The 13,047-nt window shown below is 42.8% G+C and overlaps 1 protein-coding gene across 1 annotated transcript in view; it reads right to left on the bottom strand.

Annotated features, from left to right (window-relative positions):
* Positions 1-13,047, bottom strand: part of TTLL1B (Tubulin tyrosine ligase-like 1B) — a 586,529-nt gene that overhangs the window by 517,186 nt on the left and 56,296 nt on the right. The window contains exon 4 of the mRNA XM_080268174.1: positions 1,826-1,960. Within this exon, the coding sequence (XP_080124300.1) occupies positions 1,826-1,960 (135 nt within the window). The remainder of the gene's footprint in view (positions 1-1,825; positions 1,961-13,047) is intronic.

Raw genomic sequence — 13,047 nt, 5'->3', positions numbered from 1 at the left:
ACCAAAATATTCATCTCTTCTAGATATTTTATCCATCTGTTTCTAAGGATTCGCTCACACAATTTTGCAACCATGCTGGTTAGAGACATCGGTCTATAATTCATAGGTTCTTCCCTGTTCCCTCCCTTATAAAGTGGTACCACATTTGCCCTCTTCCATTCTTGTGGCACTTTCCCCTCTTCCAGAGAACACACAATTAAACCGTGAATTTTATCTGTCAGTTGTTCTCTGCATTCCTTCAGTACCCAATTAGAAATTCCATCCGGTCCTGGGGGTTTCCTTACATCTTGTGTGTGTGTGTGTGTGTGTGTGTGTAATTCACCAGGTCGGTCAGGATCACTTGATGGTCGTGATTGTCAGCTTTTACCGTCCTGGAAGGGAGCTGAGAGCTCATATAGTCCGATCTAAGGGCAAGGCTGTGACCTGCACACACGCACACACCCGTCCCCTTGCTCGAGGGGGACAGTAACCACCCACTTTGTCAGTGAAACTTTTCGCAACCTGAGCAAGGCGCGAACTCCCGTCCACCAGTTGGCAAACGAGAGCGTTACCACTGCACCAGTGTGAACGACTTGTGCGTGGTTTCCATCCCGGGTCTTACTAATCAGACCCAGTTATCTACCAGTGTTGGCTGCTGTGTGTGTGTGTGTGTGTGTGTGTGTGTGATATTTATGAATTGAGGACACTCAAGCAGCTATTCTTTAGGACTCTGATGAGGCACATATCAACCTAAAAAGTGACACACAAATTTTATCACATTCTCTATGAGCCAGTGTGACACACACACTCACAAAAGATCAGTCGGATTTTTCCCTCACATCATTGGCACTTAGTATTATTTTTTCTATAAGCTGCAGACTACATGTTAACTTAATCGCCTCACTGCAGTTGTAGCTTTTCTCCATTTGTTCAAAACATAAGTAACATAACTACTTTCTGTATTGACAATGACACCAAAATGTTAGGTACTTCAGCTCACACAGTGTGTTCTGGGTCACCACCTACATATCTTGTCATTGCCCGTCCCCTTGGGGAAGGGATTTGTTTTCACTCGGTTTGTTTGTTTGTCTGTCTGTCTGTTAAAAACTTTTTGTGAAAACTACATGTGCGATTTTGGCGAAAAGTACAGGGATGATGGGCCATGACTTGATCACCTGATTAAATTTTGGGCTAAAGCCCAGGCTGTAGACCCAAAAAAATGTAAAAAAAAGAAACGGGGATGGGTAAAAATTGTTTTTTCGCCATAACTCCTTTCAAATTCGTCATATCGACATGAAACTAAAACCTAATGGTGCATCAATCAAATCTGCATCCTATAACATGCCTCATTACATCGGGGGGGTCAATGTCAGGTGGGTCATGCGTAAAATTTCAAATGGACATAAAATCGTCAATTTTTACCCAATTTACTCCAAATCTGATATATGACATCTTTGACTAGATATCATGCTGTGTTTATATATCAGCACTAATATAACTGCTGGGGATGTGTTTGCTGTGCCATGGCACCACTTCTTGTTTCTTCCTTGTATCGCCATAACAGCCACCACAGATAATCAAATGTGTATACCCATATTCTACTCCTGGTTAGTGAGTACCAGATGACCTTATGATATGTTTACGCTAAAACCCAATCAAAGATATTTATTGTAAGACCTGAATAAAAGTGAAACTAACAAGGCTGATAATATTCCAGTGTTGTGCCTTGTTTCCTGTTTTAAAAATTCGATTGCTTTTATGGTCATGTCATTAGGGAAAATAGTGAGTAACTTTAGCATTGAGCAGGGGAGAAAGGAGAAACAGTAGGAGGGTTCCCAGTACTCACCAACACCCTGTGAACGTCCAGCAGGCTTCAGGATCCAGGTAGTATTGGGGTTTCGGCGAAACTCCTCCACAAAGAGATTGTAGTCTGCTGGCAGCATGAAAGTGGTTGGCAGGAAGTCTAGGTGGATGTAACGTCCTGGTAATGAAATGGAAACACTATACACTTGGCTTGAGGCACATTATAAGCCCGCAAGCAACCAAGGGCAGATCCAGGAATACCTGTATTTACGAGATGCTGCCCATATTTTTTCCCAAAGCAATAAGCTTTTGACAAACATTTTCCATTCAATGTGGCATAGCTATACAGTAATCCCTCTAATATCCGAACTCCCAATATCCAAACATCCCCACTGACCGCACATAATCATCTTGGGATCCAATACAGTATTCCCAAAATGGGCCAAAAACCGCAAAAAATTAGAAAAAAATCTGACTTTCTTCCCACCCGTAATTTGAAATTGCCACCTGGCACCGAACAGCTGTTACACCATGGTCCCTTCACCCCTTCCTTCCTCCCCCCTCCCCCCTCCCCTGTCAGGGTTGCCATTTGGTATTTTTCATTACCAAGTGTGGGCCAATTTGGTAATGAAAAATTCATTTGGTAATGAATCAGAATAATGCATTACCAAATGGATTTTTCACATGTATGAGGATACACAGGATGGAGGTGGTGGATTGCTTGCTCTCTCTGATTAATCTGCTACCCTACATAGCGTGAAAATAATCAACATGGTGTTAATTATAAGGAAAGTGATTACATGTACTTCCACTTGTATATATAATTAGTGAAGAATAAATGCTAGCTTTATGAATTTGGTAATGAAAAGTTAAATTTTGTAATGAAAGTTGAGGAGATTGGTAATGTGGCCGTTGCGATCTGGCAACTCTGTTACTCCGCCATCATCAACAGTCACAGCTTAACTCTGATCGAGAGCAGAGCTCATAGCAGTGCAAGCCATAGGTGATTGTTTTTTGTGAATAAACAGTGAATAAACTGCAATACCTCGCCACTAGAACACACAGGAATTTACAGTGTTGTGAAGTGTTAAGAAATTAGAATTTAGAGTGCAGAGGATTAACTGTGGACTGCAAACTGGCGGTTCAAACCAGTCCAGGAGCCAGGGACTTGTAAGTACCCAGAATGTTTAATATTGTATAAACTCACCTCTAAAACCTCATTTTATGGTTCTTTTGCATTTATTTCACTCTTTTATGTCCCTTATTGGTGTGATTTGGGTCTTAAATAGGTGCTATGCATGTCCAGAGGAAGTTGTATAGGTGTTTCTCTGAGCTAGGGTCCATAAGTACAAGTCCATAAGCTGGGGCCCAATATCCGGAAAGGACCATTATCCAGACCTGCCTATGGCCCTATTACGTCGGATATTGGAGGGATTACTTTATTTAATTGTGAAACTGAAAGCAAAAACTATGAACATGGATGCAACACACTGTTTGACAACCACAGACGGGTTGTATTATATTTCTGTGGGAGAAGTAAACATAATTATGAAAAGATGTAGTTTATATACAGTAATATCATTGTCAAAACCAGGGATGCTGCCATGCAACCAGAAGCACCTCTAAATCTGTCCATGGACAACAATAACTAGCATACAGTATTCCGTTATTATGGAAAATATAATTTTTGGTCATCACGATATCTGTTTTAATCCGCCGCGTGCCGACTATTTTTAGCCCTATGGGTCACCCCAGTGCCGGCTATTTTTCAACCTTTTTTTTTTTTTGGCTAGAATGATAGATTTTGATGTGGAAACAATGAATTTTGCCATTATAATGCTCACCGAGGCTCAGAAATGGGTTTTATTGAGTCCTGCATACTCATATACTGGTATAGCCACTCTCTCATGCTCACCACATACGTGAGAGAAAGCCGTTTTCTATGTAAAGTATACTCAGGTATTTATGCTGGGAAGGTATAACAATGTTCAGTACACTTTTCTGATTACTTACTACTTCAGCATCTATCACAATTTGCATGTCTTTCTCACTGTGAATGCATTATCTTACACTTACTTGAAGACAGGTACAACCTGACTTCATTACGTACAGTCCTGGCAATTACAAGAAGGTATTTACAACTTGACTTCACTATATAGTCCTTACAGTTACAAGACAATATTTACAACTTACATGAAAATATTTACAAAATGCCTTCACTATGTACAGCACTGGGTGAGGCACACAGGCAGAGTGAGGCAGAGCGAGGATGAGGGGGGAAGCGAGTGATTGTATGGCCTTGACATTCTGGGGGATGGTAGAGGAACAGTTACCATACATTCCTGCCAATTTTTACCCGCGAATCTTGAAAAATGCAGTCACAGTGAATTTTTTTATTTTAAACCGTTTTAAAATGGCAATGGCACTGGCCGCGGAATTATGTCAGACTGTTTTAAAACGGCACTGGCACGCGGCGGGTTAAAGAAACCATGTGTGTATGATGACTATTGTATTGCATAGGGTTTTATACATGAAAACAAAACCAGTAGGAGACAAGTGTTTGCCATTGTAGTTCAGAGAATATGGTTAAGGCCATCAAAATTTCTCATCTAAGAGGTACTGTGCAGGAAGGTAATTTGGGAAAGTTGATAAGAAATCTATTTATCTATTGCCAAATACCCCAATCCCGTACGGGGTGGCCACAAACAAATCGCCTCCATGTCACCCTGTCCCCCACCATTTCACTGCCCTGCGCCCAATTCACACACCCCTCTCTCATATACCTCTCCACTCCATCCCTCTATCTCATCCTCGGCCTCCCCCTCCCTCTCCCCCCTTCCACCTCACTCATATACACTCTCCTCATCAGTCTCTTACCTTCCATCCTCTCCACATGGCCAAACCTTCTCATTAGGTTCCTCCTAATGTTTCCTATCACATCCACATCCACACCACAACACTCCTATATATCCTCAATTGTCAGCCTGTCTCTCCATGTGACTCCACAGGCTCATCTTAAATAACTCATTTCCACTGCTCTCACTCTTGACTTGTGTTCTTCCAAATAACGTCCAAGCTTCACTTCCATACGTTAGAGTTGGTATCACAATACTGTCATGTAGTAACTTTTTCACTCCCATGCTCACTTCCCTGTTTCTTATTACTGCTTTCAAGGAACCAGCAACCTTTCTTCCTTGTTGCACCTTTTCAAGAATTTCACCCTCCAAACTTCCATCCTTACTCATCACACTACCCAAGTACTTAAACGTACTCACATTTTCCATTTCCTCACCATCCAACCTCACTGTAAATTCACTGACTTCACATCTCTCAAAGACCATCACTTTACTCTTCCCTACATTCACCTTTAGATTCCGTTTCTTACACACTCTCCCAAACTCATCCACCAAGCCTTGCAGTATCATCTACAAACAACAGTACAGGGAGTTTCCAAACACCTGGTACCCTCTCTCACCAGGGCCACTCCAACATCCACTGCCATATCTTGTACATCTTTAATTACCCCATCCATGTACAGATTGAACAATCATGGAGACATGACACATCCCAGTTTCAACCCAACCTTCAAAGAGAAAAATTCACTCAGTTCATCATCCACACGCACTGCAGCCTTAGCCCCATCATACATACTCTTCACAGTATTCAACAACTTCCCATCTACTGTACTCCATATATTCTAAATACTTTCCACAATCCTTGTCTATCCACCCTGTCATATGCTTTCTCCAAATCCATGAAAGCCGCATACAACTTCTTTCCCTTCTCTAGAAACTTTTCCACAAAAGACCTAAGAATGAATATCTGATCTACACAACCTCTTCCCTTCGTAAAGCCTCCCTGTTCTTCTCCAACTAATTCCTCTGTTCTTTCCCTAACTCTGTCAATAAGTATCCTACCATACACTTTTCCTATTACAGTAAGAAGACAAATTATAAGAAATACTGAACAGAAATACGATAATTCTGATGCCTCCCAGGTGTCCTGTTTATTGTGTGTGTACTGAAATATGACTGCTTACTGGTCACACTCATTCCATTTACTATCTATCTATCTATGTATAGCCCGACGTCCTAATCCCGCAAAGGGTGGCCGCAGACAAAACGCCTCCAAGTCGATCTGTCACCCACCATTTGACTACCCTCCCCCCATCTCACTCCCCCCTCCCTCATATACCTCTCAACTCCATCCCTCCACCTCATCCTCGGTCTACCCCTCCCTCTCCCTCCCTCCACCTCACCTACATACACCCTCTTAGTCAGTCTTTCATTCTCCATTCTCTCCACATGTCCAAACCACCTCAGTGTATTTCTCCTAATCTTCCCAACCACATCCACATCCACCCCACAACATTCCTTCACTTCTTCATTCATCAACCTGTCCCTCCATGTCACTCCACACGCTCCTCTCAAGTAACTCATTTCCACTGCTCTCACTCTTGACTTGTTCCCCTCTTGCAAGGTCCATGCCTCGCTTCCATACGTCAGGGTAGGGATCACAATACAGTACTATCATGCAATGACTTCTTAACTTTCATACTCACCTCCCTATTTCTCATCACTGCTTTCAGTGAACTAACAACCTTCCTTCCCTGCTGTACCCTTTCACGCACTTCATCCCCCAAAGATCCATCCTTACTCATCACACTACCCAAGTACACTCAGTCCTTGAGTACCGCGGGCAATAGGGACTGGACAAGGACCGTGGTACCCAAATCCGCGTCACTCAGACAATATGTTTACATGTATAATGGTACAATGTGTTCTGGCAACTTTCCAAAACTCTCAATTTTACCCCTTCTTACCACCTAACCCCACGTAAATTACCCCCACTTGCACCCACCATCAGGTAAAACATTGAAAGAGATATAACTGTTGTAATTAAAAACATCAATGGTTTTAAAAATAGCATTAACAAAAATAAAAGTTCGGATGGGTACCCTTTTGTTGATATGTAGCTCCCCGGTATTTTCCTCCCATCCCCCAACCCCAATGTTGTTGTCAAAGTTTCGCCTTCTCTCATATCATGTGGCTTTCAGGAGAGACCTTAGGCCATATGGTTAGACAAAAATTTATGGGTCTGGCAGTTTTAGAGTACGAAATAGAACGAAAATTTGTGCTAACAAGAAAAAATTACTTTAATCCGTGTGTTCTCGTGAGTTAGCGTTCAGTTTCACATTTTTCGTTTGATATCGCGTTTCCCAACGCATTTCTGATAAACTAAACATATGGCTAAACTGCTCAATCAATTTGAAATGTGTTGGGAAGAGCGATACCGAACGAAGAGTAATGTGTTGGGAAGAGCGATACCGAACGAAGAATGTGAAACGGAACGCTAACTCAGGGGAACACATGGATGAAAGAGTACCTTTTTTCTGGTTTGCAAAGATTTTCACTCCATTTTGTTCCCTAAAACAGCCAGACCCTTAAATTTTAGTCTAACTATACAGCCTAACGTCTCTCCCGAAGGCCACATGATACGAGAAGGCGAAACTTTGACAACAACTTTGGGGTTGGGGGGCGAGAGTAAAATACCGTGGAGCTATCAACAAAAGGGTACTCAGTGGAGGTGGTGTTGACCCAGTCCACTTCTGTTTTTGTTAATGCCATTTTTAATACCACTGATGTTTTTAATTACAACAGTTATATCTCTTTCAGTGTTTTACCTGATGATGCGAATAGGTGGAGGTAAATACGTGGGGTAAGATGGTAAAAAGGGGTAAAAGTGAGAGTTTGCTTTCTCTGACGCTCCACATAACGCCCTATAAGCTTCTCAGTCAGTTTCTGGACAACATATAAACCTTCACAGCTGCCAGGATTGCATCACTTCCTACGCACGATCTTTATCTTCTCCCCGTCCTTCCAAATCGTTATGATGGTGCTTTCTTTTATGCTATGGTTTTTCTTTTTTTCTTTTGCCATTTTGGTATTTGTACGCTTAAAGCAGTGGAAGAACCTTACCAATTCAGTTCATATTCCTCCAGTTTGTTTTCTGTATTTTTCTGACTATTTTCAGGGTGGTAAATTACCTTTTCCTACTGAAAAATTTCCCACTTTTTATCATCACGTTCCTTAAGCCATAACATGATTGTCTTGATGTACTCAAAGGTGATTTTCGTCTCCCAACTTCCCAACTGGATGCTACGTTAGGTTAGGTTAAATTATAAGGTATAGTTAAGCTAGGTTAGGTCAAGTTTAAACACTTAGGTTAGGACAGGCCCTAATTTCGCCGTAACCCTGATGTGTAAACAAGTTGACAGCGGAATACAACTTAAAACGACGGGGGAAACAGATTTAGTATGAAACGTTTATTTACCTCCCAGAAGTAATCCGACAAACATAAGACTATCAGGAAGAAGAACGAAGAATGTGAAACTGAATGCTCACTTACACGAGCAGAAGTATTTTGTGTGTGTGTGTGTGTGTGTGTGTGTGTGTGTGTGTGTGTGTGTGTGTGTGATTAGCAAACATTTTCGTTCAGTTTCGTCTCCTAAAACCCGAAAACCATATGACTGTGAGGTAGAGTCTGTGAGACGCGAGAAAGGACTTGATAGCCGTATGCTCAGTCGGTCCAAATGTGTTGGGAAGCACGAAACCGAACGAAAAATGTGGAACTGAACACTAACAAGAACCATTAGACGAAAGTATTTTTTTCTAATTAGCAAACATTTTCGTTCCATTTCATCCCCTAAAACTGCGAAACCCATTATGAGTGTGGGGTGGAACTAGGTGAAGCATGAGAAAGGATTGATAACAGTATGCTCAGTTAGTTGGAAGTGTTGGGAAGCATTAAATCGAACGAAGAATGTGGAACTGAACGCTACGATAACACACGGACGAAAGAGTAACTTTTCCTCTAATTAGCAAACATTTTTGTTCCTTAAAACTGCAAAATCCATGATAATTGTGGGTAAGAACTAGATGAGGCATGAGAAAGGACTGGTAACCATATGTCCAGTTGGTCCAAAATGTGTTGGGATGCGTGAAATCAAACGAAGAATGTGGAACTGAACTGTAACTTACGAGAACGCAAGGATTTTTTTTTTTTTTTTCTGATTAGCATACATTGTCATTCCATTTTGTCCCCTGAAATTGCCGAAACCCATAAATTTCGTCAAACCGTTCGGCCTTGAGTTTGACCAGAAAACATATTTCCATTCTGTATGGATATTCATAAAAACCACCAGGAACCTTCAGCCAGGAACAACGCTTGCCCATTCGTTTCAAAACTAACCATAGGTTTTTCACGAAAATATACCCACTGTGCTTCCCAGGCAAAATTTCAGCAACCTAACCTACCCTAACCTATCCCATCTCACTAGGGCTGTTTGGCTGAGGTGGCTGGCTGTGGTACTGAGATAAATACCCATACAGAATGGAAATATGCGCCCAGGAAATGTACCCAGAAGTTAGAGGGTGACGTCATAGCGCGCGGCTTTCAAATTTTGTCCCCAGGCCAGCTGACTTCCCGCGTGAGCTCGAGTTTTTCCGCGTGTTGACATGACTTGTCTCATTATGCTGACCGCGTTAGAACAAAAACGTGTTACTCAACCACGTGTTACTTAAGGATTGAGTGTACTTGAATGGACTCACACTCTCCATATCCTCACCATCCAACCTCACTGTACATTCTGTGACTTCAATCCTCTCAAACACCATAACTTTACTTTTGTTTACATTAACTTTCAGCTTCCTCCTCCTACACACTGTCCCAAATTCATTCACCACACCTTGCAACTCCCATTCATCTTCACTCAACAATATTGTATCATCAGCAAACAGCAACACCGGAATCTTCCAAATCTCACCCTCATTCATTAGAGCCACCCCCACATCCACTGCCCTGCCCTGCACCTCCTTTACAACCCCATCCATGTATATATTAAACAGCCATGGAGACATCACACAACCCTGTTTCAGGCCTACATTGAGATAAAAAAAATTCACTCAGCTCACCATACACTCGCACCGTAGCCCTAACTCCTTCGTACATACTTTTCACAGCATTCAACAATTTCCCATCCACTCCTTATGTTCTTAATACCTTCCACACTTCTTGCCTATCTATTCTGTCATAAGCTTTCTCCAAGTCCATGAAGGCAGCATACACTTTCTTTCCCTTCTCTAGATACTTCTCCACTAAACATCTTAGAACAAATATCTGATCTACACACCCTTTTCTCTTCCTAAATCCCCCTTGTTCTTCTCCAACTAGCTCCTCTGTTATATGCCTAACCCTATCAATGAGTATTCTACCATATATTTTACCAGTCACACTAAGAAGGCAAATACCCCTATGGTTACCACATACTTCTCTCTCCCCTTTTCCTTTATATAAAGGAACAATTGTACCTGATTTCCAGTCCTCTGGAACCCTTCCCTCTTCCCAAGCCAATCTACACAACTTCCATATCCATTCCACAACAATCTCACCTCCATACCTCAGCATTTCACCACACACTACATCAATTCCTGGGGCCTTCCCCAACTTGATCTTCTTCATTGCTTCCACTACTTCCGTCCTACTGATCTCTTCCTCCCTCCTCTCATCTCTCCTTCTCCCAGCCATTCCCCAACCACTTATACTCGCACTGCTCTCACTCTCTACATTCAACAAATCCTCAAAGTGCTACTTCCATCTTCTCAATTTCTCTCTCTTCTCCACCAACAATCTATTATTCCTATCTTTCACTCCCCTACTATTTCCCCTTTCACACTGCCTTACTCTCTTTACCTCCTTCCAAAACAATTTCTTACTCTTCCTCCATTTCACACTCAGATTCCTCCCAAACTCTTCATCCACTTTCTTCTTACTCTCCTTCATCAGTCTCTTCACCTCCCTTCTCCTACTCACATATACCTCTCTCTTCTCTCTCTCATCTTCTCCCCTACCTCTACTCGCTAACCATTCACTATATGCCGCCTTCTTTTGTTCCACAGCTCATTTCACCTCATCATTCCACACACCCTTGCACACCCTTGCTTCTCCTCCTCACTCCACAAAACGCCTCACACACTGTGCCTATCTCTTCCATAAATGTCTTACATACGTCTTCCACCCCTTCCATCTGCTCTAGCTCATACCTTCCCAGTCTTTCTTCCACTATGCTCTTATACTCTGCCATTTTCTCACTATCTTGCAACTTCTCCACTCTTCTCATAGGAGCTGTTTCCTCCTTTCTTCCCCTTCGTCTCGTCAACCATTTGCTTTGCAGCTTCACCTTGGCCATCACTAAGTGATGGTCCGAGACTCCATTCCCCCACCCTCTCCACACTCTTGCATCCAACACTTGTCTTCTCATTCGCTCATCCACACACACATAGTCTATCATTGCCTTTCGTTCAACAAGTTCACCATCCATCCTCCTCATTACTCTCCATGTATACCGGTGGATCATCTTATGTCGAAAGTAGGTGTTGGCTATTGCCAACCCCTTACCAGCACAGATGTCCACCAAAGCACTACCATTCCCATCTACGTCAGCTAGCACACCCCACTGACCAACCATTCCATCCACTCGTACATTCCCAACTTTGCCATTCATGTCTCCAATCAAAAGCACTCTCTCGCTCCTCTCAAATTTGTCCATACATGCTTCTACTCTCACCCAAAACTCATCTTTCACTCTTGCCACTCGGTCCTCTGTCAGAGCATACACACACACAATTGCCCACGCTTGTATACCTACTTTCATCCTCACCCATACAATCCTTGCACCCATTGTTCCATACTCTCTTATATTCTCCTTCCACTTCTTGCTTATCATCAGACATACTCCCTCTCTTGCCCTCTCATTCTCATTAACTCCCGCACATATACCTAAACCATATTCCCATTCTCTCACCCTTTCACCTTACCATTTAGTTTCAGTCAATCCACATATATCCACTCTTGCATCCTCATGTACCTGAACAATCTCTCTCTCTTTCACTTCATCATTCACTCCTCTCACATTGCATGTTCCCACACTCAGAATATCCTTTGTCCGTTCCTTAGTCATCAACGTATGGTCCGTCCTGCTCCGAGGTGCTTTATTCGCTTTTTTAGTTAGTTCTTTTTACAGGGTGGGGCACTAACCCACCACCAACCCTTTTAGTCACCTCGTACGACAAGCAGGGATACTGGGGTAGTACAGTAGGCTCGCACAGTGCGCGAGAGATTGGGCGGTCCACTACCTCGCGCACTGGGATTTCACGTACTGGGAATACATAATCTTATGGGAATAATTACATATGGGCGGTACCCCCTCATACCTGGACATTTTTTGGCCCTTAGAGACATAATAAAGGTCATATTTTTCGGACATTGTACTAAAGCTATAGCTACAATAACAAAAATATGGGTAGTCACCTTAACAACAGTAGACAACAGGCCTGATGACCTTAAATACAGGGGTTCCAAGGCACGGCAACACTTACAGCGCCACACTCCCCACCGCACCTCCCACCGCACCAACACTTCCCTCCACAGACTCCTCTTGAGCACCTTCCTAAGGAGCATCAAAGTCACTCACTTCGGCCATAAACCCTTCAAAGTCCAATGCTGACACTTCTGCGCAGTAGAATGCCCAGGAATTTCTGCGCATCAACATGACGAAACGTGACGCGCTGTGTGAGGGGTGGTCTCGCACTAATAGAAAATAGCATTTTTGAGCCACTCCTTGCCTCTGCCTAGCGTTCTGTGTGGTAAACTCGCGCATTTAAAGGTTTTTGGTTATGATTTTTGGTCACTCGCGCACAATGCGAATCGCACACTGTGATGACGCGCACTGTGCGAACCTACAGTATTCTTGAAACCCCTCTACCCCCAGGGGGGGTAATTCTTGATGTGTGCTTAACATCATTACAGTAGTTGGCTAAAGGGGTCAATTATTGAAAATACAATTACTGTACAGTAATAAACGAAACACTGCATAGGTTCATGGAATGTCAGCCGAGTCCAATTGTTATATAGTCATTTCTCCCTATAATACATGAGTAGGTAATTAGCAGTAACCATGCAGCAATATTTATCTCGACTGTTGCCTAGAGATTGATGGGATTCCCCACGAAAGCACTGCAAAGCTGGGTGTTCCCATCACTCAGGGGAAGGCCAACATCACTTATCCAATAACTTTGCCTACCAGCCGACTGTTGCATCATTAGCGCATCCACCACAGTTTCCCTGATGGACATACCACGTTGAGTACACCGTCCGATCAGCGAAGTTAAGCAACGTTGGGTCTGGTTAGTACTTGGATGGGTGAGC

The sequence above is a fragment of the Coenobita brevimanus genome, chromosome 26 (genome assembly GCF_032717465.1).
Source record: "Coenobita brevimanus isolate Jiangsu-jjx chromosome 26, ASM3271746v2, whole genome shotgun sequence".
Classification (NCBI taxonomy): Eukaryota; Metazoa; Arthropoda; class Malacostraca; order Decapoda; family Coenobitidae; genus Coenobita; species Coenobita brevimanus.
The sequence above is the reverse complement of the archived record's forward strand: the minus strand, read 5'-3'. Positions and strand labels throughout refer to the sequence as shown.